The sequence below is a fragment of the Oncorhynchus clarkii genome, chromosome 6 (genome assembly GCF_045791955.1).
Source record: "Oncorhynchus clarkii lewisi isolate Uvic-CL-2024 chromosome 6, UVic_Ocla_1.0, whole genome shotgun sequence".
Classification (NCBI taxonomy): domain Eukaryota; kingdom Metazoa; phylum Chordata; class Actinopteri; order Salmoniformes; family Salmonidae; genus Oncorhynchus; species Oncorhynchus clarkii.
The window spans coordinates 71473849-71499338 of NC_092152.1; the positions used below are offsets into that span (position 1 = coordinate 71473849).

The following is a 25490-nucleotide window of genomic DNA, read 5'->3' on the forward strand; positions in this document are numbered from 1 at the left end:
TGTAGTGTCCCAAATAGTCTCCTCTGTGGTGTCCCAAATAGTCTCCTCTTCAGTGTCCCAAATAGTCTCCTCTGTAGTTATCCCCAATAGCCTCCTCTGTAGTTATCCCCAATAGTCTCCTCTGTAGTGTCCCCAATAGTCTCCTCTGTAGTGTCCCCAATAGTCTCCTCTGTGGTGTCCCCAATAGTCTCCTCTGTGGTGTCCCCAATAGTCTCCTCTGTAGTGTCCCAAATAGTCTCCTCTGTAGTTATCCCCAATAATCCCCAGTTAACCAAATGACTCCTAGTCCAAACAGGGATCCACCAGTATCTCTCCCAGTAGACCTCTGCCTCCTTCTCTCTTCCTTCCCAGCACCAAAGCAAAGCACATTTTTCCCAGTCTGATCTTGATCATGTGCCTTTAGAAACATTAGCAAAGTGCCTAACTGTTAGGGTTGTAGGTGGGAGTGTACCTGGCCTGGCCTGGCTTGGCATGGTTTTGGCATGGTTTAGCTTGGTCTGCTTGCCTGGGACTCAGTGAGCAGTCATCCATGGCAGGACAGGCGTAGCACTGCTCTGATACTGTCTACTTTCCTGTGCTGTGGGATGATGGGATATTGAGTTCTGCAGCTGGCTGCTGTATGGATGAGTGCTCCATCCTGCTCCTGCTGCCAGCTGAGCATGGGCCAGTCACAGGGCACAGACATGGTTCCTCCCTCTACTCCATCACAGTGCACAAACACATTCTACGTCCCAAATGGCACCCTATTCCCTATATAGTGCACTACTGATTAGATCCCCATGGGCCCTGGTCAAAAGTAGTGCAGTATATAGGGAATAAAGAATAGCTGTTTCAATTAAAAGGAGAAAAAGTTATGGTTTGGCCAAACTGGTTACGGTTTGGTTAGGTGAATGACAGCTTGTGGTGTAGGAGAAATGAAGTGTACAGTGCACATACATGATGTGGCTGATCTGGACTGGCATACTACTGCTGAGAGGGAAGGTTGGATATGATGTTTTGTGAAACAATACCATCTAGTGGTCAACGCTGCTCTGTGCTCATTAGCAGCTCCAAGGGAAGCTATTTCTCCTGAAAATCGTTGTCTGTTTTTCTTTACATCAAAACTATGAAATAACACATGTGGAATCATGTGGTAACCAAAAAAAGTGTTTAAAAAAATAGATTTTAGATTTTAGATTCTTCTAAGTAGCCACCCTTTGAGTTGATGACAGCTTTACACACTCTTGGCATGCTCTCAACCAGCTTCACCTAGAATGCTTTTTCAACAGTCTTGAAGGAGTTCCCACATATGCTGAGCACTTGTTGGCTGCTTTTCCTTCATTCTGCCGTCCAACTCATCCCAAACCATGTCAATTGGGTTTAGGTCGGTCATTTGATGCAGCACTCCATCACTCTCCTTCTTGGTAAAATAGCCCTTACACAGCCTGGAGGTGTGTTTGCAGTCATTGTCCTGTTGAAAAACAAATGATCGTCACACTAAGCGCAAACCAGATGGGATGGCGTATCGCCGCAGAATGCTGTGGTAGCCATGCTGGTTAAGTGTGCCTTGAATTCTAAATAAATCACAGCACCCCCACACCATCACACCTCCTCCATGCTTCACGGTGGGAACTACACATCTGTTCACCTACTCTGCGTCCCACTAAGACCCGGTGGTTGGAACCAAAAATAAAAAAAATTGGACTCATCAGACCAAAGGACAGATTTCCACTGGTCTAATGGCCATTGCTCGTGTTTCTTGGCCCAAGCAAGTCTCTTCTTATTATTGGTGTCCTTTAGTGGTGGTTTCTTTGCAGCAATTCGACCTCAAAGGCCTGATTCATGCAGTCTCCTCTGAACAGTTGATGTTGAGATGTGTCTGTTACCTGAACTCTGTGAAGCATTTATTTGGGCTGCAATTTCTGAATTTCGGACTTTGTCCGGATTGACTGACCTTCATGTCTTAAAGTAATGATGGACTGTCGTTTCTCTTTGCTTATTTGAGCTGTTCTTGCCATAATATGGACTTGGTATTTTACCAATAGGGCTATCTTCTGTATACAACCCCTACCTTGTCACAACACAACTGATTGGCTCAAACGCATTAAGAAGGAAATACATTTTTAACAAGACACACCTGTTAATTGAAATGCATTCCAGGTGACAACCTCATGAAGCTGGTTGAGAGAATGCCAAGGGTGGCTACTTTGAAGAATTTGAAGAATCTCTTTTTGGTTACTTCATGATTCCATATGTGTTATTTCATAGTTTGGATGTCTTCATTATTATTCTACAATGTAGAAAATAGTAAAAATAAAGAAAAAGCCTTTGATGAGTAGGTGTGTCCAAACTTTTGACTGGTACAGTATGTCTGAATATGCTCTGAACTGACCTGCCCTGTCAATATTTGTAATCTAAAAAATGTGTGATTTGTTAGACGTGTATAGTGTTGGTCTGGGAATCAGATAAATTATATCTCAGATGAATGACTCCCTGCAGAGGGAGAGAGTCTCATGCATTCATCTGTGGGGACAAATTAATGATCACTAGAGCTATTACACAGAGTCATTGATGAAGAGGCTACCCCGAGCTATTTGTTTAAAGACAAAATGGCTGTCATTTTGACTCTCAAGGGGAACCCAGCCTGCCTCCTATCCAAAGAGCCTCACTTAGTTACACTCCCCTCTCCATGAAAATATGTGGGTGTTAAAAACATATTGAAAACCCCTCCCTGTAGTCTCCCTTCCCTCTTTGGAGGAACTCAGTAATGAATAAATGACATTTGAGTGCTTTCACTAGTATCACTCAAGTGGGAAATAACATTGAGAGTCAGAGTCAACTCAGGTTAATGGAGGTGTCCATGTTGCCGTTTTATCCACAGCCTAATCCCTCCAAATCCCTTGTTTCAAGTGTACAGCTGTACTTTATCATAATGTAGTCTACTGTATTAATATCTGAGGGAAAGGAGGAAAGAATAGCATTAGTATTTTGTTTTAACTTAACTTAAGTATTTAATGCATTACTATAGGTCACTAAGTCCTTGACTAACATTCAGGGGATATATACTGAACAAAAATATAAACGCAACATGTAAAGTGTTGGTCCCATGTTTCATGAGCTGAAATAAAGGATCCCAGAAATGTTCCATACACACAAAAAGCTTATTTCTCTCAAATGTTGTGCACACATGTGTTTACATCCCTGTAAGTGAGCATTTCTGCTTTGCCAAGATAATCCATCCACCTGACAGGTGTGGCATATCAAGAAGCTGATTAAACAGCATGATCATTACACAGGTGCACCTTGTGCTGTGGACAATAAAAGGCCACTCTAAAATGTGCAGTTTTGTCACACAACACAATGCCACAGATGTCTCAAGTTTTGAGGGAACGTGCAATTGGCATGCTGACTACAGGAATGTTCACCAGAGCTGTTGCCAGATAATTTAATGTTAATTTCTCTACCATAAGTTGCCTCCAACGTCGTTTGAGAGAATTTGCCACCCGGACAGCCGATGAAACTGCGGTGGCCGCGCCCCTTCCCAGAGATGTGAAATCCATTGAAAATGTATTAATTAACTAATTTCAATTGACTGATTTCCTTATATGAACTGTAACTCAGCAAAATCGTTGAAATTGTTGCATGTTGAATTTATATTTTTGTTCAGTATATTAGCTTGTCATGTCACACTGAGCTGATTAATCATGCCAGTTGTTTCTATTGTCCAGGGGTTGGTGTGATAGAGAAGCCAGGTTTGGCCATTGTATTTAGCCTAGGTAACTGTAAAGTGCCTCTGTTCCGGTATCCCTGTTGACCTCTATCGCCTCTCACCCCTCACAGAGAGGCAGTCACAGAGAGACCAGAAATGTCAGTGCAGCAGGCAGTACCACAGACCAACCACGTTAACAACAACAACACCAGTAAGAGCCCCTCCCAGTCGCGTTCAGGGAGCCTCCAGCGGCCCGAGAGAGAGGAGCCTCCGGAGGGGGAGATCCGACTGAGCCACGGGGACGAGGAGAGGTACGTGTTGGAGGCTCCTAGAAAGCTCAGCCATCCAGCCACGGAGGTAGAGGTGGACAGGCTCTCCCCAGACACTCTCCCTGGCCCCTCACACCCCAGGAATGGCCAGGCCCACACAGTCCTCGCCACGCTGCCCCCTGAGAAGAATGGGAACATTGTGTATAAGAGGGGCTTTGTCCCACGGACGGCCACAGAGAAGAAGGTGCAGAGGAAGACTGCTCTGGCTCAGGTGGAGCACTGGGTCAATGTACAGAAGGGAGATCCCAAGAGGTCAGTCAGAAGACCTACTTTACTCATCTAATCTTTACTCTTATCCTGAGCATAATCTTAACCTTAATCTTAAGCTTCAGTGATGATAACCCTGACCATCACAGGAGGTTGGTGGCACCTTAATTAGGGAGAACAGGCTCACTGTAACGGTTGGAACGGAATAGATGGAATGGTATCAAATACATCACACACATGGTTTCTATGTGTTTGATGCCATTCCCTTTTTTCCATTCCGGACATTATTATGAGCCGTTCTCCCCTTAGAAGCCTGCTGTGCAAACTATAGCCTCAACCCATTCCCCAATATCAACCATTCAATTGATATACTGTATTATAACTAACTATTTGTAAATGTCTCCCCCTGGTGGCGATTGTGAATATCTCAGCTCTGAACTGCTTTTTCAGTGTAACCGTTTGTTAGAATAAAGTGGTCATGCCTGAATGGCTGTTGATACTTTTTACTTAAATGCACTTTAGTTTCAACTCAGTATTGATGCTCAATTATGTACCTGGTGAAATAAGTAGACTGCACAGTTCATAAATGGCCCTATCTCTCTTTCCTAACCTTAGCAACACATCTACTACTGAGTACTCCCTCCCCCTCCCTCGGCGGACCCCTCCCCTGCAGCCTAAGGCCGCGGTAGTAGAGGCCTACCAGACATTGCCAAAGACCCCCAGACTCCCGTCTGGCGGGAGCTCCCCTTCGGCGCCCCGCAACCTGCCCAGCGACTACAAATACGCCCACGACCGGCTCAGCCACTTCCGCATGTCCACCGATGAGCGCATGGCCACCAAGGAGGGCATGGTATGGCAGCTGTATGAGTGGCAGCAGCGCCAGCAGTTCCGCCACGGCAGCCCCACGGCGCCCATCTACACCGGGCCAGAGTTCCTGGACACCTCCTCCTTCAGGGTCACTGTGGAGATGCCTCGCTCCATCTCTGTGCCTCCTTCTCCCTGTGAAGTCCCCCCATCTGTCCCCACCTTCAAACCACTGTCCCCCCACAGGCCGCACACCCCCTCAGACAGGGTGACGGTCAGGCCGCTGGATGAGGTGCCACCTGGGGAGTCCCCCACCGGCTCCAGTTCTCCTAGACGGGTGTTTTCTCAGCTATCTAAGGTAGGACTCTGACCCACTGGGGTTTAAAGGGTTAAAGAGGGTGGTTTACCAGCCTGGGACTGTTAGTCACAAGACTAAATGTTTTACAGCCAAGGAACGTTCATCTTTCATAAAAGGGTTTCATTCTCACAGTTACTGAGGCCATTTTGTTTGTAGTGAATTTCCAATTCATCTCTGTCTTAGAGGAATAATAACTTTGACACATTAACCGTTAGAGAAAGGGCCAACCATGGGAAGATGAGCATGAGAAGTGGCCCTGCTGTAATTTCACAAGCTCCGAAGGATTCACACAGTCCACACCCAGGCCCTCTACACAGGTGGTAGGGTGTGTGTGTGAGTGGGAGCCTCCCCATCGCCCATTCCTCCCATCTCCCAGCCCGGCCCAGTCTCCAGGCTCAGACACCCACCAGCCTGTGTGGCCGTGTGTGTGTGAGTGGGAACCTCCCCATCGCCCATTCCTCCCGGCCCGGCCCAGTCTCCGGGCTCAGACACACACCAGCCTGTGTGGCCGTGTGTGTGTGAGTAGGAGCCTCCCCATCGCCCATTCCTCCCGGCCCGACCCAGTCGCCAGGCTCAGACACACACCAGCCTCTATGGCTGTGTGTGTACGAGTGTGTGACCCCCTGTGACAAGGCACTGTCCTGCGCCATCCGCACCCTGTGCTGTCTCCCTGCTGGCTGCCACACCCCCCACATGTGAGGCTGTCTTTACAAGGCTGCACCACACCAGCCTCCACGCAGCCCTTATCGCTAGCCCACTGTCCTCACGCCAAGTAAACAGAATGTCCCAGCCTCTGTTTCCTCATCATTCACCCGTAACGCCAAGTCACTAATTATGTGTCTTAAATAGAACACTGCCGCTCCGCTCGCTCACAGAATAATCAGAAACACTCAAAGAGGAGAAGTATTTTTTTAATGAGCCACAGTGTGTGTGTGTGAGACCATCCAATAAAGCAATGGTTTATGGGTACTACATTTAGTCTGCAGATGAACTTTGTTTTGGTGGATCCAGCATCTCTCAGACTGGTGATGTCTTTTTGGCTTGAGTGTGTATTTCAGGGCTGTGTTCCATGTACCTCTATGGAATATCACACAAGTGTGTGTGTGTGTGTGTGTGTGTGTGTGTGTGTGTGTGTGTGTGTGTGTGTGTGTGTGTGTGTGTGTGTGTTATTAGCGGCTAATTCAATTTGCCCAGGGCCTCTCAGCACCCTGTAAACATCTCCACTGTATCTCAACCATCAGCAAGGGTGTCTTTCTTCTGATCTTACATTTAAATTAAAAACCTATTATACAGCAAAAAAAGATTGGCTTGGGAATCTCTGAGGGAATGGCTCACAGTGCTTCTCTCGCTGATAGCAAACAAATGTTATTTTAAGAAGGCAGGTTGGGGATAATTTATGTGTAGTTAATTCAATCTCGTTGTTTGTGTCCTTTTAAGGTTCTGTGAAGGGCCTAGCCAAGGAATTCTGTGTGTTAAGCAAAAATGTCAAACCTTCCAAACCCTGTAGCAACTTAAACTGGGGGCTTTATTTCAAATAAGAGGAGGAAGGATGGAAATAAATACATGGATAGAAGAAAAAATATGCTGTGTGCACAAATGAGTTTGTAAAGTTGCAGGCTTTCCCTTTAAGTTTGGGGTGCTACATCATAATGCCCAGTAGCGGGGACAGAAAGCGATCTGAACCACATTGCAGGCATTTTCATCCTTGTAAATGTTCATTTATGATTTGCCATTCTGTTTGATCTGTGAAATGGGATATGTAGCCTAATAACTTGTTGATGTCTTTGTTTTCCCACAGACTAGTCAGCTAGAGAGACGGTCAATGCCAGCCATGGGCTACATCACACACACAGTCAGCGCACCAAGCTTGCATGGGAAAACGGTACAGCTTCTGTCTTGTTCATTTATCTTCATCACACACCCAGTTTAAACTATTCTCTGCTTTATATTAGGACTATTAAAGATTAATGCTGAAGGGAACTTCGATGTAATACATTTCAGTCAGAAAGCAGCACCATTATCAGCTGGTGGATTCAGTGCTGTTCTGCTCTGAAGGGCCTTGTGTGGGTGGCGGGGAGAGAGGAGCAGGTATTGTGGTAGGATGCTTAGGCCCACAGCTCTCTGGGGCCTGAAGAGCTGAGCCCTCACTGCTGCTGCCCTGGTGGCCAGGTGTTGAAGTGCTCTCTCTCTCTGTCCCTCCCTCTCTTCCTCTCCCTGGCCTGGGCCTGACCATACTGCAGCCGGAGGAGTTGACCCTGCTGCTCATTCAGCTCAGGAGTCACCAGGCCAAGATGGCTGGTGTCCACGGCGACGCCCTCCACCACCTACATCACAACGGCCTCCTAGGCCCCAGCCTGCAGGTCAGGCCCCCTCGTATCCTCCCCCCTGCAGCCGCCCTGCCCTGCAGCCCCACTCCAATGAATTGTGGATCCCCAGCCCCCAGACAAATCCCCATCACCCGCAGTCTGTGTCTCTGCTAGTGTTTTGGTCCCAGCTCCATCATTCATTGGACTGTGTGGTGTGTTGGTCGCGTCTGTTGTACTAGTGGCTTAGGTGCTCCCCTGTTAGCATGGACTGTCTGCAGCTATAGATACACCAGCCTGTGTTGTGTTTGAATGGACGGCCTCACTCATCTGTCGGCATAATGTAGCACTCCGTTGAGCCTTATAGAGACGTGTTTCATTTGATTTGTTAAAAAACAAACATCATGTTGCTCCCAAGCTTCATATCAAGCATGTTGCTTGTTGACTATGCACCGTGCCTGTCTTCACATACATATACTGTAGCCTTATCTTCTGTTGTTTGAGGTCTTTGCAAACCTGGATAACTAAAATGAGAAATGTATTTTTGACTTTTCTTTCACATTTCCCCTCTAAGTCCTGGTTGTGTTGAACTGTGTGTATCTGAGAGGTCATTCTTATTAGTGTAAAGTGATCCTGGGTAAACAGGCTGGCTCAGTAGTATGTCTCCCTAGAGCAGGAGTAGGCAACTAGATTCAGCCGCGGGACGGTTTTTGTTTTAGCAAATGGAACCTAATTATAATAATTTGTACACTGAAAATGTTATTGTAGTGGAAGTAATACCTTAATTACACCGAGTCATGATCACATATGTCTCTTTTTGGGAACAGATTTCCTAAATTCAACTGAATTCCTGGTGGTTTTACAGTCTCTTTTTTGACCAAAAAGAAAGAAAGGTGCCTGTTGCCGACCCCTGCCCTAGAAGAGCCAGTCCAAACATAGTGCACTGCTCTGTTCTCAGACCTGCACAACCACAGTGAAGCTGTAAAGGTGCCTGTTGCCGACCCCTGCCCTAGAAGAGCCAGTCCAAACATAGTGCACTGCTCTGTTCTCAGACTTGCACAACCACAGTGACACTGTAAAGGTGCTCAATGACAACCCTGCTCAGTCTCTCTCCATCAACACTTATGTTCTCTTCATCCTCATGTAGACATAATTCACCCATGCCGGAGATTTGGTGGCGAACTGAATTATAAGCAGTATACTGCCCTATGAAATGCTTAAGCTATTTGTGTAAGCATCCCTAAACTATTTAGATAACAGCCCTACACTACAATCTAGTTTGGTGTAAATTCTCATAATATAACCGAATCAATTTGCCTGATTTTCTGTTCTATTTGGCCTATATGATCTCTCCAATGAGAATGAAGTAGAGATATAGAGTTGTGCTGTAACAGCACCTGACTAGTCTTCCTATACTATAGCCTCCTAGCATCCTTTGCAGCTTTCCGTCTTGTGATCTGTCTCTCCACTCCTCATTGTCTGTCAGGCAGATGATACTTACATGCAACTGAAGAAGGACCTGGATTATCTAGATCTGAAGGTGGGCCCCAAGAGAAAAGATCATGTAAATGATGATTTATCTCTCTTCCTCCTCTCTCCTCTGTAGCCTGCATCCTGCTCTTCCTTCCACTGTCTACAGTGTCAGTCTCTTCCTCATTCACACACCTCCTTCTGCTACTCTCTCCTCTTCTTTCTGACCTCGTTCCTCAGGGCTGTGTGGTTTAGGTTGATGTTGGAATTTAAACTGCCTTCTGTGTGTTTTAACCACTGTTGTTTTTGTTACTAATGCTCTGTATACTGAGAATAATGCTATGCTGCATTCATCTGTGTGTCTTTACTATCAATTCAGCAAAGAAAACAACTTGAGTGCAATATGATCTCATACATAAAATGATATGATTATCGGCTACAGTATAAATTATAACATTTTCTATATTGTCTCAAAGCTAGCTATCCTTGCAATTGGATAAAAGTACATTGGGAATAGTACATATTCAACCCTGAAAACATGGGGCCAAAATATCATACCTCCACTGATGGGAACTGAAGTTTCAAGCAGCACAGTACTACATGTCAAAAAATACATTTTGCGTCATAAATTTCACTTCCCATCAGACAATGCTGCTAAAAGAGACCTACAATGGGCACGTTCGACATTGCAGCCGACATTAAAGGCGTGTCGAGACTGACTGATCTACAAATCATCTTGCATCCTAAAAAACTACACAATATTATTTGTAGATCAGTCAGTCACAATTTACCCATGATACATCACAGATTTGATGCTCTCGAACCCGGAAAATATCTTGCTGCTGTGCGGCTTCATAGAATTCAGAGAATGCCAAGAGTGTGCAAAGCTGTCATCAAGGCAAAGGGTGGCTATTTGAAGAATCTCAAATATAAAATACAGTAGATTATGACTTGTTTAACACTTTTTTGGTTATTACATGATTCTCTATATGTTATTTCATAGTTTTGATGTCTTCACTATTATTCTACAATGTAGAAAATAGTAAAAATAAAGAAAAACCATTGAATGAGTAGGTGTTCTAAAACGTTTGACCGGTAGTGTATGTCCAATGCCAGCTTCAGCAGAATGACCTTGTGTGTTGTAATGATTCTACATTCTGCTATCAGCAATTCTCTTCCATTAACAACAGTACAAAGCATTTGATCCTCCTGAAGTGATTTGTATGTACAACACCACAAACCTTAATTAACCTTCTGTTTCTTGGAGTGGGGAGTTCTATTATCGATGTGTACATTCTGATGTAACACCTCTCTATTTCCTGTTTTAAAACAGATCAAAAGTATTGACCCGTTGATCGTTATGGTACACAATGTGTTAGAAAACACCCCTCCAGGTTTTGGGTCCAGTTGGAATGTAAGGATGGTGTGCATACAAAGAGATTCCACTGCTTCTCCTAATAGAATGTGTATAATGCACTCCTCACCTGCCCATGTTTGCTGTGATGAGTGGCCATGTTAGAAGAGAGACCCACCGGTGACTGTAGTGCATAGCTTTGCCTGCTGGGTACTGTAGTCCATCATGGTGATGCTGTGTCAGTGTGTGCTGACTGACTGATGTGGACTCTGTCTCTGCTCTCTGTGAGAGGGAGTCCCATTGCATGCTGTTGAACCCTGGATTGCACTTTGTTTCAAAGCCTTTCTTTTCCTTTTGTTTGTCTTGTTAGCACTATAGAGACGACCCAAGGGTGCTCTTTGAGAAACGTCAAAACTGATTATCATTTAACAGAATCAGAGCTATAAGGTCAACTAAATAATGTGTGCTTTGGTTATAATTGTAAACACACCTACATCTCTATGCCCTTTGAAATGTATCAACATAAATCATTAGCTCTGTTTAGGCATTAAGTCAATTGAAATCTCTTAGCGAAAGACACTGAAATATATCTACAGTTTATATCAATTCTCACTGGGCCAGTTCACTGACGTCTCTGAGATATGTATTTGGCCAAGTCTGATTTATCACTGTAACAGAGAGGATCTGAAGGAGGTGCCATATTTCCTGCTAGTTCCTCCCTTTCTCTTGGTTCATAAAGAGGACACGGTCGTTAACTAAACCCACGGACACACTGCCAGGAAAGAGCAGCTTTGTGGTTCTCCGTTGTGGCCTCTCTCTTAAATGCACAGATGCTGTTTTTGACCATAAATATATTTGCACAGCTTTTAAAGCAGTCATATTGCATTGTCTTGTGCACACTACTACCCACGTCTTCTTTGTTGAATCATTTTTACATACCTGTTCTGCATTGTGGTTTCTGCCATCCCAATGTCCTTAGCAAGGTCGCATGCTGTTGCTTGATAATTGCTGTAATGTTGTTGTTGAGTGTTATCTATTGAATGTTGGTTTTAATGTTTAGGGTAGTTGAACTTATTTTTGCAACTATTACTGGGAAAAGTAAGGTTGTATTTGTGCCTTTGGGGCATTGCAGGTTACAGGCCGTGAAACTCTAAAAGACAGACCATCGAGACCTGTTCAGATAGCAGAGAGCGATGTTGATGTAAGTATACCGGCCCCCACACCCAGTTTATCCATCTCTCTCCTTTTCTTCAATGTCTATCGTTTTTCACATCTTACAACCAACTACAGAGACAGTGAACTGAGGATTTGAGAAGTTGGTATTGTGTAGTTGTGGTAAACAGAGGGTGTGTAGGGAGGGAAAGGAGCAGAGCGAAGATGCAGCACTGTGGGGACAGACAGCTTCACTGTTAAAGCCTGAGAGTATCGACGAGGGGCTTTATTTCCAGCTCTCAATTTAAAGGGAAAAATACATGTAATGGGATTTTAGACGTAGAGCTCTTAAATTTTTCAGTTTGATTTCTGTCATCCAGCCTTTTTAATTCTTTGTTTGCTCAGAATGGAGGTAAATAAGCTGGATGTCTTGGCTTTTCATCATTAGCATTGTTCCAGTTTAACAATTTATAAGAATTTGCTGGTGAATTTGTTTGAACAATGAATATTTCATGCAATTAAAACAACAATATACGTCTGTGAAATAAAAAACAGCTTAATTATTAATTGAACAGAATGATAAATAGAACTCAAGAATAAACACTCAGTGTGTGAGAAAGATTGTAAACTAGGCAGTCTTATTTTGTTTTCAGAAACATATAACCCATTTCTGCGGGGAAACAAATATGCCAGCCTCAATAAGCACTGTTCTCTCGAAAAGTGAATTTCAAAATATGGATTTTTGATTATGATTACTTATAATGGGCATTACCATTCTCCACAAGCAGACAGTATAAAGCTTTATTTCTTTATTTTTCACACAGAGAAGATGAAAAGAGGTCCTCAGGGCATTTCAAAGAGATGGGTCTTATTGACATATTTACAGACAGAGCAGACTACAGTAGACTATCAATTCATTCTGCTGGGCACTGTGGTTTGAATAGTGTTTACCAGAAGCTCCTGGGCAGAGGGTCCCTGTTCTAGCCATAGACCTAGTCTTCTTAATAGACCTTATCAATCTCTGTTCTCTGTGCTGCCTGCTGCTGTTCCCTGTGCAGGTGAAGTTAAGCCGACTGTGTGAACAAGACAAGATCCTTCAGGAGCTGGAAACAACGATACGCACGCTCAAGGAAGACAAGGTAATGGGTTTTCTGTGTTTGTTTGTGTGTGTGTGTGTGCCTGGGTATGTGTACGTGTGTATTAGCTCCCCCGTATGGTCTCGTGGTGAATACCCCACGCCCTCGTGGTGTCCTGTCCTACAGGACAAGTTGGAGTCCGTGCTGGACGTGTCCCACCAGCAGATGGAGCAGTACCGGGACCAGCCGGCCCACCAGGAGAAGATATCCTACCAGCAGAGACTACTGCAGGAGGACGTGGTGCACATCAGAGCTGAGATCTCTCAGGTGTCCACGGTAAGGCATGCTCTGTCTCACCTAACACAGCCTGGATCACTGATTTGACTGACCACACAACCTCCCTCTCTGTCTTTCTCACTCTCTTACTCTCTATCTCGCTCCCTCTCTTACTCTCTCACTCTCTCTTTATCTATGTCTCTCTTGCTTCATGCAGGAGATGGAGAATGCGTGGAATGAGTACAGCAGCCTAGAGAGAAATGTAGACTGGTTGAGGACAGCTCTGGAGGGCCAGATGAACCGCAGTGGTCTCTCTCAGGTCAGGATCGCACCATAACCACACCACTGCAAACACATACTCTCGTACAGATTCCCAGAGGGATGGGAACAACGTTTGTAGTGTTTGTGTTCATGGTTGTGTCTCTGTTTGTCTATGAGCAGAAGGAGAAGTTCCAGATCAAGAGGGAGTTGTGGAGGATTGAAGACGTAATAGCAGGCCTCAGCTCCAGCAAAGCCAACTACCAAGTCACCATCTCCTCTGTGACCAACCCAGGTGAGAGGAGTGCTGTGGTCCTGCCTCCGCTTGCCTCTACTAGCACACACTGGAGCTCAGGACGAGCTAGAGAGAGAAATGGATGCTACTTGTCATGTGCTTATATATTTACAGGGGACAAAATGGATGAGTTGATTATGGTTTGTATGTGTATTTGGCTTTTGTGGGTGGAGTGTGGGGGTTTTGTGTAATTTTAACGTGTATGCTGTGTGTTTTACGTGTGTGTGTTTTTGTGCCTCTAGAGAGAAAACTTGTGCCTTCCGTGTCGCCATCGTCAGTGCCTTCTCTGTCTGCCAGTCCCTCCCTGGGAGAGATGAGACTGGCCCAGCAGCACAGCCCCCACCTCAGCCCCACAACCCCCACCTCCACCCAGCACACCACCGCAGCCCTCCCCATATCTGTGTCAAAATGGGTGAGTGGCCCCCACTCCTCTCTCACTCGAAGGACATAGTGTTGAATGTTATCCTATCTGATAGTAAATGTGGTTGAATATGATGGTAAAGGATATGCTGGTTGGTTGTTTTCTCTGCAGGCAAATGAGGGCGCCCCTCCCCGACCACCACTACCTCAGCTATACAGTCCTGAGGACCACGCCCCCGCCGTGCCTCCGCTGCCCAGGGAAACCAGCGTCATCAGACACACGTCTGTACGAGGCCTCAAACGACAGTCTGACGAACGCAAGCGGGACAGGGAGATCGGCCAATACACCAACGAAGACAACAAGGTGTGTGCTTGGAGAGAGCTATGGAGCCGTGTGTCTGTGTGGTACTGATCTCTGTCTCTGTGGGTGTCAGGTGGAGCTGCGCACCTTCCTGAGTGAACCTGAGCTTCTGGGAGTGGGAGGGTCTGGTCACATGAGGATGGGGGCCTTGGGGCATGATGGTGGCTACCAGACCCTGCCAAGCAGAGGTAAGTAGCTCTAGGTCCAACACATGTAATGCACCTTGATGTAAAGTGTAATAACATGTTTGTTTCTTTGAAGAAGTCTTACTCTTTAGAATAAGCAAACAGCTTATAAGACTAAACAGCTTTCAGTTTTTTTATAGTGTTCACACCAGCAGCAAATATGTGCTTTGTAATGTACCCACTGAACATGCTTTGGCTCTTGTGCTCACTTGGGAGTCGTGTTTTCATATTTACTGTCTTTCTCTCAGGGCCGGCTGGCTCCTCATCCAGGCTAAATCAATCCACAAACATCTCCTCATATGTTACCCTCCGAAGAGGAGCCTCAGCCGCCTCAGGCCTGAAGGTAAGACTCCAACTATTTCTGACTGACTAGGAGTCAAGAGAGTAGGTGGAGAGGCATCACAAATATTGTTTCTAAATCCTGTCATGGCTTTTACTTTTGTGGAGCTGAGACAAGCTGACTTGATTAGATGCAGCATCTAGTACAAAACGCTGAGTACATGGGAAAAAACTAGGTTATTTTCCATTAAGAAAACTTTTGACTTATTCCAGCTGGCCAACAGTATTGTTATAATAATCAAACAAGTTTAGAAGTTTAAATTGCTATTGATGAAAAATGTAGGCTAGTGTAGTAGTATAAGTAGATACTGTATTACAGCTGTGGGATAATAGCCGCTAGTTGTATAGTAACAGTAGAATTACTGACTGCAGTAGTTGTGACTGTATCCCAGTAGAAGTAGTAGTAGTAGTAGTAGTAGTAGTAGTAGTAGTAGTAGTAGTAGTAGTAGTGTGTGAATGTGGTAGTAGCAGGCCAAGTAGTAGTATTTTGATATATAGAGTGGCTTTGCTGAAGCAAGGAACACAAATAACTATAACTCAGAAATAGGTGAAATATTTAATTTTGTATTATTTTTATTTCACCTTTATTTAACCAGGTAGGCCATTTGAGAACAAGTTCTCATTTTCAACTGCGATCTGGCCAAGATAGATCAAAGCAGTGCGACACAAACAACACATGGGATAAACCAACGTACAGTCAATAACACAATAGAAAAGTCTATATACAGTGTGTGCAAATGTAAGATTAGGGAGGTAAGGCAATAAATAGGCCATAGTGGCAAAATCATTTCAATTTAGCAATTAAACACTGGAGTGATAGATGTGCAGAAGATGAATGCACAAGTAGAGATACTGGGGTGCAAAGGAGCAACAAACAAAAAAAATAACATGGGGATGAGGTAGTTGGGTGGTGTCACGATCGTCATATGGAGGGGACTAAAGCGCAGCGTGGTGTGAATACATTCTTCTTTATTAATGAAGAACAAGAAGAACACTTAAACAAAAAACAACAAAACGATTAAGACGAACGTGACCGCTATGTAAACAATGTGCAAACGTGCAACATAACATAGACACCTAGATGAAAACAACCCCATAAATCTACAAAAAACCCTAGACAGTACAAACACCCTAGAATAAGACAAAAACACACATATCACCCATGTCACACCCTGACCTAACCAAAATAATAAAGAAAACAAAGAATACTAAGGTCCGGGCGTGACAGTACCCCCCCCACAAAGGTGTGGACTCCGGCCGCAAAAACCTAATCTAAAGGGGAGGGTCCGGGTTGGCCTCTTTCACGGCGGCGGCTCGGGTGCTGGACGTGGACCCCACTCCACCATAGTCTTAGTCCGCTTTTGTGGCCTCCTAGGAACGGCGACCCTCGCCGCCAACCTAGGACTGGCAACCCTACTAAAGGGCACCACGGGACTGAGGGGCACCACTGGACTGAGTGGCAGCTCTGGACTGAGGGGCAGCTCCGGACTGAGGGGCAGCTCCGGACTGAGGGGCAGCTCCGGACTGAGGGGTAGCACCTGGCTGGCTGACGGCTCTGGCAGCACCTGGCTGGCTGACGGCTCTGGCAGCTCCTGGCTGGCTGACGGCTCTGGCAGCTCCTGGCTGGCTGACGGCTCTGGCAGCTCCTGGCTGGCTGACGGCTCTGGCAGGTCCTTGCTGGCTGACGGCTCTGGCAGCTCCTGGCTGGCTGACGGCTCTGGCAGCTCCTGGCTGACTGACGGCTCAGGACAGATTGGCGGCTCTGACGGCTCAGGACAGACTGGCGGCTCTGACGGCTCAGGACAGACTGGCGGCTCTGACGGCTCAGGACAGACTGGCGACTCTGACGGCTCAGGACAGACTGGCGGCTCTGACGGCTCAGGACAGACTGGCGGCTCTGACGGCTCAGGACAGACTGGCGGCTCTAGCGGCTCAGGACAGACGGGAGACTCTAGCAGCTCAGGACAGACGGGAGACTCTAGCGGCTCAGGACAGACGGGAGACTCTAGCGGCTCAGGACAGACGGGAGACTCTAGCGGCTCAGGACAGACGAGGCGCACTGTAGGCCTGGTGCGTGGGGCCGGCACTGGTGGTACCGGGCCAAGGACACGCACCTCAGGGCAAGTGCGGGGAGGAGGAACAGGGAGAACTGGGCTCTGGCGACGCACAGGAAGCCCGGTGCGGGGGGCTGCCACCGGAGGGCTGGTGCGTGGAGATGGCACCGGATTGACCGGACCGAGAAGGCGCACTGGAGATCTGGAGCACCGAGCCTGCCCAACCTTACCTGGTTGAATGCTCCCCGTAGCCAGGCCAGTGCGGCGAGGTGGAATAGCCCGCACTGGGCTGTGCAGGCGAACCGGGGACACCATGCGTAAGGCTGGTGCCATGTATGCCGGCTCGAGGAGAGGCACTGGAGACCAGATGCGTAGAGCCGGCTTCATGGCACCTGGCTCGATGCCCACTCTAGCCCGGCCGATACGAGGAGCTGGAATGTACCGCACCGGGCTATGCACACGCACCGGGGACACTGTGCGCTCCACCGCATAACACGGTGCCTGCCCGGTACAACGCCCTCTCTCTCCACGGTAAACACGGGGAGCTGGCGCAGGTCTCCTACCTGACTTCGCCACACTCCCCGTGTGCCCTCCCCCAATACATTTTTGGGGCTGCCACTCGGGCTTCCAGCCGCAACGCTGTGCTGCCTCTTCATACCGGCGCCTCTCTGCTTTCGCTGCCTCCAGCTCTGGGACGGCGATATTCCCCTGGCTGTGCCCAGGGTCCTTTGCCGTCCAGAATCTCCTCCCAAGTCCAGAAGTCCTTTGATTGCTGCTGCTGTCCGTTACCACGCTGCTTGGTCCATTGTTGGTGGGTTATTCTGTCACAATCGTCATATGGAGGGGACCAAAGCGCAGCGTGGTGTGAATACATTCATCTTTATTGAATGAAGAACAAGAAGAACACTTAAACAAAAAACAACAAAACGATTAAGACGAACGTGACCGCTATATAAACAATGTGCTAACGTGCAACATAACATTGACACCTAGATGAAAACAACCCCATAAATCTACAAAAAACCCTAGACAGTACAAACACCCTAGAATAAGACAAAAACACACATCACCCATGTCACACCCTGACCTAACCAAAATAATAAAGAAAACAAAGAATACTAAGGTCAGGGCGTGACAGGTGGGCTATTTACAGATGGGTTATGTACAGGTGCAATGATCAGTAAGCTGCTCTGACAGCTGATGCTTAAAGTTAGTTGGAGATATAAGTCTCCAGCTTCAGTGATTTTTGCAATTTGTTCCAGTCATTGGCAGCAGAGAACTGGAAGGGAAGGCGGCCAAGCAGAAGTTGGCTTTGGGGGTGACCAGTGAAATATACCTGCTGGAGCGCGTGCTATGGGTGGGTGCTGCTATGGTGACCAGTGAGCTGAGATAAGGCTGTGCTTTACCTAGCAAAGACTTATAAAGACTGTCCTGGAGCCAGTGGGTCTGGCGACGAATATGTAGCCAGCCAACGAGAGCATACAGGTCGCAGTGGTGGGTAGTATATGGGGCTTTGGTGACAAAACGAATGGCACTGTGATAGACTTCATCCAATTTGCTGAGTAGAGCGTTGGGGGCTATTTTGTAAATGTTATCGCTGAAGTCAAGGATCGGTAGGATAGTCAGTTTTACGAGGGTATGTTTGGCAGCATGAGTGAAGGATGCTTTGTTGTGAAATAGGAAGCCGATTCTAGATTGAATTTTGGATTGGAGATGCTTAATGTGAGTCTGGAAGGAGAGTTTACAGTCTAACCAGACACCTAGGTCTTTGTAGTTGTCCACATATTCTAAGTCAGAACCGTCCAGAGTAGTGATGCTAGTCGAAAGAATTTGGCTAACTCTTTCCACCTGCGGACACACACACACACAAAACACCCACATCAAACTACACGCCGAAATCAACTCACGTTTAAATTCAGTCATGGCCGCTAGCATTTCTTAATGAACCAAATCTCAAATGAGGCCAAATCAGGAATTTCAGCTGCCTTTTAATCATCTACAACTTGAGGGGGGTGCAAGACAGCCTATGCAATGCTAATGAATGACTGGTTTAAAGACATGCTCCGGAACTTTGGCGACCACTAAGTATTTTTAAGCCTCCTGCTTTGGGCTTGATGTGTCAATATGTAGATCATACATGCATAATATGAGAAGAATGACTTAGTTCAATTAGCCATGAAATCCTGAGTTTGAAAGCAAAACATATTCTGGAAGCTGTGCTGCGACATTTTACCTACATCGTTCCCCACGTGGGCCAGCTCCCTAGCAATTCAAGTTCTAGCCACGACCCCAAGATGCACACACAGCAGAGCCTGAGAAGTAGCAATGATGTGGTGCACATATCTAAATGACCAAAAGTACGTGGACACTCGTCGAACATCTCATTCCAAAATCATGGGCATTAATATGGAGTTCATCCCATCTTTGCTATAACAGCCACAACTCTTCTGGAAGACTTTCCACTAGATGTTGGAACATTGCTGCGGGGACATGCTTCCATTCAGCCACAAGAGCATTAGTGAGGTCGGCCACTAATGTTGGGTGGTGTTTGATGGGGTTGAGGTTAGGGCTCTGTGCAGGCCAGTCAAGTTCTTCCACACCGATCTCAACAAACCATTTCTGTATGAACCTCGCTTTGTGCACGGGGGCATTGTCATGCTGAAACAGGAAAGGGCCTTCCCCAAACTGTTGCCTCAAAGTTGGAAGCACAGAATCGTCTAGAATTTCATTGTATGCTGTGGTGTTAATATTTCCCTTAACTGGAACACTAGCCCGAACCATGAAAAACAGCCCCAGACCATTATTTCTCATCCACCAAACTTTACAGTTGACACTATGCATTCGGGCAGGTAGCCTTCTCCTGGCAACCCAGATTCGTCCATTGGATTGTCAGATGGTGAAGCGTGATTCATCACTTCAGAGAATGCATTTTTCCACTGCTCCAGAGTCCAATGGTGGCGAGCTTTACACCACTCCAGCCGATACTTGGTATTGCACATGGTGATCTTAGGCTTGTGTGCAGCTGCTCATCCATGGAAACCAATTTCATGAAGCTCTCGACAAACAGTGCTGATGTTGCTTCCAGTGTCAGTTTGGAACTCAATGAGTCTTGGAACCGAGGACAGCACTCGGCAGTCCCGTTCTGTGAGCTTGTGTGGCCTACCACTTTGCGGCTGAGCCGCTGTTGCTCCTAGACGTATACTATTCACAATAAGATCTCTTACAGTTGATCGGGGGAGCTCTAGCAGGGCAGAAATTTGACAAACTGACTTGTTGGAAATGTGGCATCCTATGACGGTCTCACGCTGAAAGTCACTGAGCTCTTCAGTAAGGCCATTTTACTGTAAATGTTTGTCTATGGAGATTGCATGGCAGTGTCCTCAGTTTTATACACCTGTCAGCAACGGGTGTGGCTGAAATAGCCGAATCCACTAATTTGAAGGGATGTCCACATACTTTTGTATATACAGTGTATGTTTCGTAGTACGCAGTTTTCGGGGACCACTTTTGGCTCGTGAGCGCAGCTTTCAGATCGACTGGCTAAAAAGTATACAGGAGAACCTCTTTAATGTTGCAACATGGACCGAGAACTCATCGTCTGGGAGTGCAGGCCGAGATTAAGCTAGAAACCCCATTCAAACTTTAAAACATACCGGTCTGGAATAGTGTTGTATACAGCTTTTTTATAAAATGTATACTTTTTAAACTATTACGTTTTTTTGTCCTCCCCCCAAAAAAATCTTCAACATTCTAAATTTCTCGTTGTTAAAAACTCCCAGACTTTTTTGCATCTTGATCTAATGTAAAATTATGGTGGAGGCTAAACTCTCTTTAATCTCTCCTTTCTTTCCCTCCTGCTCTCCCTCTCCCTCTCTGTCTCCCCCTCTTCCTTTGCCATCCTCTCCCCTGCTCCCTCCCTCCCGCTCTCTCTTGCTGGTGTCGTGGGCTGTGTTAATTTATACCCTCCCTCCCTCCCTCCTCTCAGGAGAGACCAAAGAGTGCCTTGGAGCGTCTGTACTCTGGGGATGTGCTGCAGCAGCAGAGCAGGGGGAGGATGAGTGCTGAGGAGCAGCTGCAGAGGATGAAGAGGCACCAGAAAGCTCTGGTCCGACAGCGCAAGAGGACCCTGAGTCAAGGAGAACGCCAGGCCTCTTCATCACGAGCCTCCTCCTCCTCATCATCACAGCAACGCCCCCTTTCCGCAGACCTGGGCTCAGTACGTTAGAGCTACGCCTCACACGCCTAAAGCATGACGATTAGAGCTACAGCTACAAAGTAACAATGCATGCGACCACTAATACATTTCAGTTGCGTAGGGTTTTCATAGTGCCGTTGATGTGAGTTTGAGTGTGTGAGTTGGCCTGAACTAGCTGGTGCAGCAGGTAAGTGGGTGTGAGAATTGACTGCTGTGATTGTGTGAGAGGTGAGAGATGCTGTGGTGTGACATGCAGGTGGAACTCCTGGTGTTCTCACCTAGGAAGTGAAAGACTAATAATATGCAATAACAGAAAGGACAGAATAGGCGGGGCCCCTGATTTCAAATGTCCTTGACTCCATCGCAAGAAAATGATTGGAAGGATTGAGAGATATTCACATAATGCATTTTAGACTACAGTCTGTCTCTACTGAAGTAGACTCTGCTATGATAGTGATCATGGTAATGATTAACCTCACTTCCTCAACTCTATTAAAGGCTCTGGGAGATATGGAAACGACATTCTTATATGTCGACCATCTTTAACTGTGTCAAAGTGCTTTTTGTTGGTTAGCTTGTGAGAATCTTTATGTGAATTATTAGTACTAAACACTGATGCATTAATGCAGTTCCAGTAAATCATCTTTGTGGGGGTTGATTGTAGGTGATTGATTGTGCTACACTGAATCATATCCCTACTGATGCATTAACGGCCCATAGCCATTACCTCTCTCCTCCCTACACCCACCCCTGGCTAAACAACAAGTGTTCTCTCCGCATTTCTCTAATGTTACCTCAATACTGGAGATACACACAGCAGCTAATAACTCTCTCAATCTGTCCCACCCTGACTAAACTGCAGTTTGACCTACTCTCAGGCTCCATGACAGTGTTTCAGTCTGTGTTCCTATCAGTCCACTCGTGCAGCCCACTGCTAAGATACTAACCACATACCCTTCTTCTAGAACGGTCTGTCATTCTCTAACCAGGTCTCATTGTGCTGCTCAGACAAAACATACATAATCCTGCAGATTAAAAAAACTTGACTTTTTACATTGTTTATTTTCACTGCCATTTTAAAGAGTGGATAAGTGTGGATATAGACTGCTGGATTAAACATTTTCTAACATCATCTATTGACTCATCACATTATACATTTAATGTGCCTTGTCGTTTGATACGATGCAACAATACTGTGCGTTTTAGTCGTGTAGTCTTTGTATATGAGTAAAAGCTTCTAAGGCCTGACTTTAGCAGTGTGAATGCAGTTCTGATTGTGGTGACTTGTGGATCTTACCACCACGTATCTCTCCTTGTTAACAGACTCTACATACAGCAATGCCTAATGTAAAGTACATGTATCCATTGTGCCAATCATTTACAGTCGTATCAGAACTCAAGTCAGCATATTATTTCTCTGTTAATCTGCAAATGGAGGATCACTAAGCTCCCTCCCTCTTCTCCACATATTTAATGTAGAGGTTTGCAAATAAGAAATAAACACAAATATTCCTAATAAATGCATGCTTGCCATGTGTTTTTTCTTCATTGCATGTTTATTAAATATGTATTTGTGGTATTTACTGCAGTGGGCATTTTTTTTGTTGTCTAGTAAGCACAATGATGCCTGGGACCAATATGTACATGTAAATGAATGTAGCTAGATGGATCCCTCTCTCCTCCTCATCTTCTCCCTAATCACTGACTGCACAAGTAGAGTGATGCATGCTGTGGTCTGAGGGCTTGGGACTTCACATACTGCACGTGCATGTGCACCACACCCCCATCAACAGGCCTGTACACGCTGGTGGTTTTGCCTGTGGAGAATACTGTTGCAATTGTTATGTTGTATACCGTTGTATGTATGTTTGAATGGAAAACACACACAGAAATATCACCTTTTTTATTTGAAAAAGGGAAAATGCACAATATACAGTATAGCTACAGAGAAGAAGAAATCAACATCTGTAGAGTCTCACACTGGATGTTGCCTTGAAATTGTAGCAAAAAATCCTGAGTCAACAGTTGGAAAGGGGACTAATAATGTGTTTTTTTTGGTGTATCACTGTTGTGTCTGTGAATCAGCAGTATGGTTGTATTGATGTGTAACTGTTGAGTCTGTGAAGCAGCAGAATGGTTGTATTGATGTGTAACTGTTGTGTCTGTGAAGCAGCAGTATGGTTGAATTGATGTGTAACTGTTGTGTCTGTGAAGCAGCAGAATGGTTGTGTTGGTGTGTAACTGTTGTGTCTGTGAAGCAGCAGTATGGTTGGGTTGGTGTGTAACTGTTGTCTGTGAAGCAGCAGTATGGTTGTATTGATGTGTAACTGTTGTGTCTGTGAAGCAGCAGAATGGTTGGGTTGGTGTGTAACTGTTGTCTGTGAAGCAGCAGTATGGTTGTATTGATGTGTAACTGTTGTGTCTGTGAAGCAGCAGTATGGTTGTATTGATGTGTAACTGTTGAGTCTGTGAAGCAGCAGTATGGTTGTATTGATGTGTAACTGTTGTGTCTGTGAAGCAGCAGTATGGTTGTATTGATGTGTAACTGTTGTGTCTGTGAAGCAGCAGTATGGTTGTATTGATGTGTAACTGTTGAGTCTGTGAAGCAGCAGTATGGTTGTATTGATGTGTAACTGTTGTGTCTGTGAAGCAGCAGTATGGTTGAATTGATGTGTAACTGTTGTGTCTGTGAAGCAGCAGGATGGTTGTGTTGGTGTGTAACTGTTGTGTCTGTGAAGCAGCAGTATGGTTGGGTTGGTGTGTAACTGTTGTCTGTGAAGCAGCAATATGGTTGTGTTGGTGTGTAGCTGTTATGTCTGTGAAGCAGCAGTATGGTTGTGTTGCTCTGTAACTGTTGTGTCTGTGAAGCAGCAGTATGGTTGTGTTGGTGTGTAACTGTTGTCTGTGAAGCAGCAATATGGTTGTGTTGGTGTGTAACTGTTGTGTCTGTGAAGCAGTAGTGTTTGTGTGTAACTGTCATGTCTGTCTACCCCTCCTCCTCCAGTGGAGGCGAGAGCAGGAGTTTGACCTGCAGTTGCTGGAGCGGGCTGTGCAGGGGGAGGAGGCGCGGGGTGTGGTCCAGGGTGAGGAGTGTCCAGCAGAGCACAGTGATAGACCTCGGTCCCAGTCAGATGAGTGGCTGACCCTCCGCTCTACAGCCACGTCCACACTTACCCAGGAGGTGGACCCGGAGACGCTGGACTATGACCTGGACCTCAGCCGAGAGGTACAACCTGATCCTCACCACCTCCACCATCAAACCTCACCAAGTCAGAGCTGGTCACTTTAACATTTCATTAAGGACTTAGTACTTTCACAATGTTTAAATTATTGAATAGACTTGTTTTCAGCTTCAATGGTTATATTTCCTAATCCCTACAGTAATGGTACTAGAGTCGAATAGCTGTTAGTAGGAAACCTCTACTGTGTGTGTTTCTCTGTGTGTAGCTGGCCAAACCTCAGAAGGTGTTAATCCCTGAGCGCTACATAGACACAGAGCCTGAGGAACCTCTCAGCCCTCAGGAGGTGGAGGCTCGCCATCGCAACATGGAGCGCATCAAGAACATTCTGGCCAAGTCCAGGTATATTACAGCACCACCACTACTCACTGGGCCAATATGGAAGATCAGTTTGACAGGCCATTCAATTCATTGTGTAATGGTGTGTGTGTGTGTCCGTGTGATTAGTGTTCAGATCCTGGCGGGGCCCTCTGTGGCGGTGGACCAGCCAGAGGTGGTGGGTCTGGACTCAGCCCTACTGAAGCAGGAGAGGATCATCACCATGTCTTACGCCCTGGCCTCAGAGGCCTCCCTCAAGAGCAAGCAGGTTGCAGGTAATACCAACACACACAACTGGACACTCTCTGCAGTAATACCAACACACACAACTGGACACACTCTCTGCAGTAATACCAACACACACAACTGGACACACTCTCTGCAGTAATACCAACACACACAACTGGACACACTCTCTGCAGTAATACCAACACACACTCTGCACCAGGTCTGTAGTAATACCAACACACACTCTGCATCTAGTCAGCAGTAATACCAACACACACTCTGCATCTAGTCTGCAGTAATACCAACACACACTCTGCATCTAGTCTGCAGTAATACCAACACACACTCTGCACCAGGTCTGTAGTAATACCAACACACACTCTGCATCTAGTCTGCAGTAATACCAACACTAATGTATCAGAGGCTGGGAGAAACTCATGACTGCATGGGATAAAAGAAAAGGACTGTTTGATGCTCTCAGTGACTCTTCTTTGAATTTGTATACATAAAAGGTTTCCAACATTTCCAAACGTCAAATTATATTTTGTAGACGGTGTTGATAGACATACATGAATGTTCTGAATAACTGGTCATCTTCTCACTACAAACTTCCACATTATGTTTTAGTCTTCACTCTTCAA

At 45.9% G+C, this 25490-nt stretch overlaps 1 protein-coding gene across 5 annotated transcripts in view; it reads left to right on the forward strand.

Annotated features, from left to right (window-relative positions):
• The window catches only part of LOC139411563 (pleckstrin homology domain-containing family A member 7-like), a 135357-nt gene that overhangs the window by 103867 nt on the left and 6000 nt on the right, over positions 1-25490 (forward strand). For 2 of the 5 annotated variants that reach the window (XM_071158060.1, XM_071158059.1), the window contains 17 exons: positions 3820-4269; positions 4840-5386; positions 7185-7268; positions 9176-9229; positions 11646-11714; positions 12724-12804; positions 12928-13077; positions 13235-13336; positions 13459-13570; positions 13813-13982; positions 14103-14294; positions 14365-14479; positions 14725-14819; positions 20855-21085; positions 24069-24290; positions 24512-24645; positions 24751-24896. In XM_071158060.1, coding sequence (XP_071014161.1) covers positions 3820-4269; positions 4840-5386; positions 7185-7268; positions 9176-9229; positions 11646-11714; positions 12724-12804; positions 12928-13077; positions 13235-13336; positions 13459-13570; positions 13813-13982; positions 14103-14294; positions 14365-14479; positions 14725-14819; positions 20855-21085; positions 24069-24290; positions 24512-24645; positions 24751-24896 — 2954 coding nt within the window. Of the gene's footprint in view, positions 1-3819; positions 4270-4839; positions 5387-7184; positions 7269-7626; positions 7747-9175; positions 9254-10492; positions 10574-11645; positions 11715-12723; positions 12805-12927; positions 13078-13234; positions 13337-13458; positions 13571-13812; positions 13983-14102; positions 14295-14364; positions 14480-14724; positions 14820-20854; positions 21086-24068; positions 24291-24511; positions 24646-24750; positions 24897-25490 lie in introns of all 5 variants that reach the window. The other 3 variants (XM_071158055.1, XM_071158056.1, XM_071158057.1) reach the window with 3 other exon arrangements.